Source organism: Seriola lalandi, unplaced genomic scaffold, assembly GCF_002814215.2.
Source record: "Seriola lalandi dorsalis isolate HSWRI2012SDOR001 ecotype SW California unplaced genomic scaffold, Sedor1 jcf7180001961312, whole genome shotgun sequence".
NCBI classification, from domain to species: Eukaryota; Metazoa; Chordata; class Actinopteri; order Carangiformes; family Carangidae; genus Seriola; species Seriola lalandi.
This window is the reverse complement of record NW_019431981.1, coordinates 552-995: the sequence shown is the minus strand read 5'-3', so window position 1 is coordinate 995 and position 444 is coordinate 552. Positions and strand designations below refer to the sequence as shown.

The following is a 444-nucleotide window of genomic DNA, read 5'->3' as shown; positions in this document are numbered from 1 at the left end:
AACAGGCACATCAACTGAACTGACCATCAGCAGACTAACCCTGAACGACACAGCTCTCTACTACTGTGCTCTAGAAACACAGTGATACAAAGTGTAGAAGAGGCTGTACAAAAACCTGAACACAGATATCTGACTCCTCTTCAAAGAGGAGGGAAGTGGTTTTCAAACCACAGCTTCATATCACATGGATTCTGCTACTTCCTGTTTTATCAGTCACTGTGGTTACAGCTGCTAATCAAACACTGTGGGAGGATTCACATGAGCAGAGAATCTAAATCATATAAATATTAAACATGATGCTGCCATGTGTCTTTAGAGACCATATTTCACAAGGTCCTTTAATGTTGATGTTGATCGATAATGTTTTAAACTGTGAACAAAAGTCTGTAAAATGACAGAAATGATCTGTGAATTAACAGCCAAACTGCTATTTTATGCATTATG

General features: G+C 38.5%; 1 gene segment (V, D, J or C); it reads left to right on the top strand.

Moving 5' to 3' along the window:
- The window catches only part of LOC147820383 (T-cell receptor alpha chain V region CTL-F3-like), a 2,197-nt gene extending 1,783 nt beyond the window's left edge, over positions 1 to 414 (top strand). The window contains 1 exon segment of the V gene segment in view: positions 6 to 414. Coding sequence covers positions 6 to 85 — 80 coding nt within the window.
- The last annotated feature ends 30 nt before the right edge of the window (positions 415 to 444 follow it).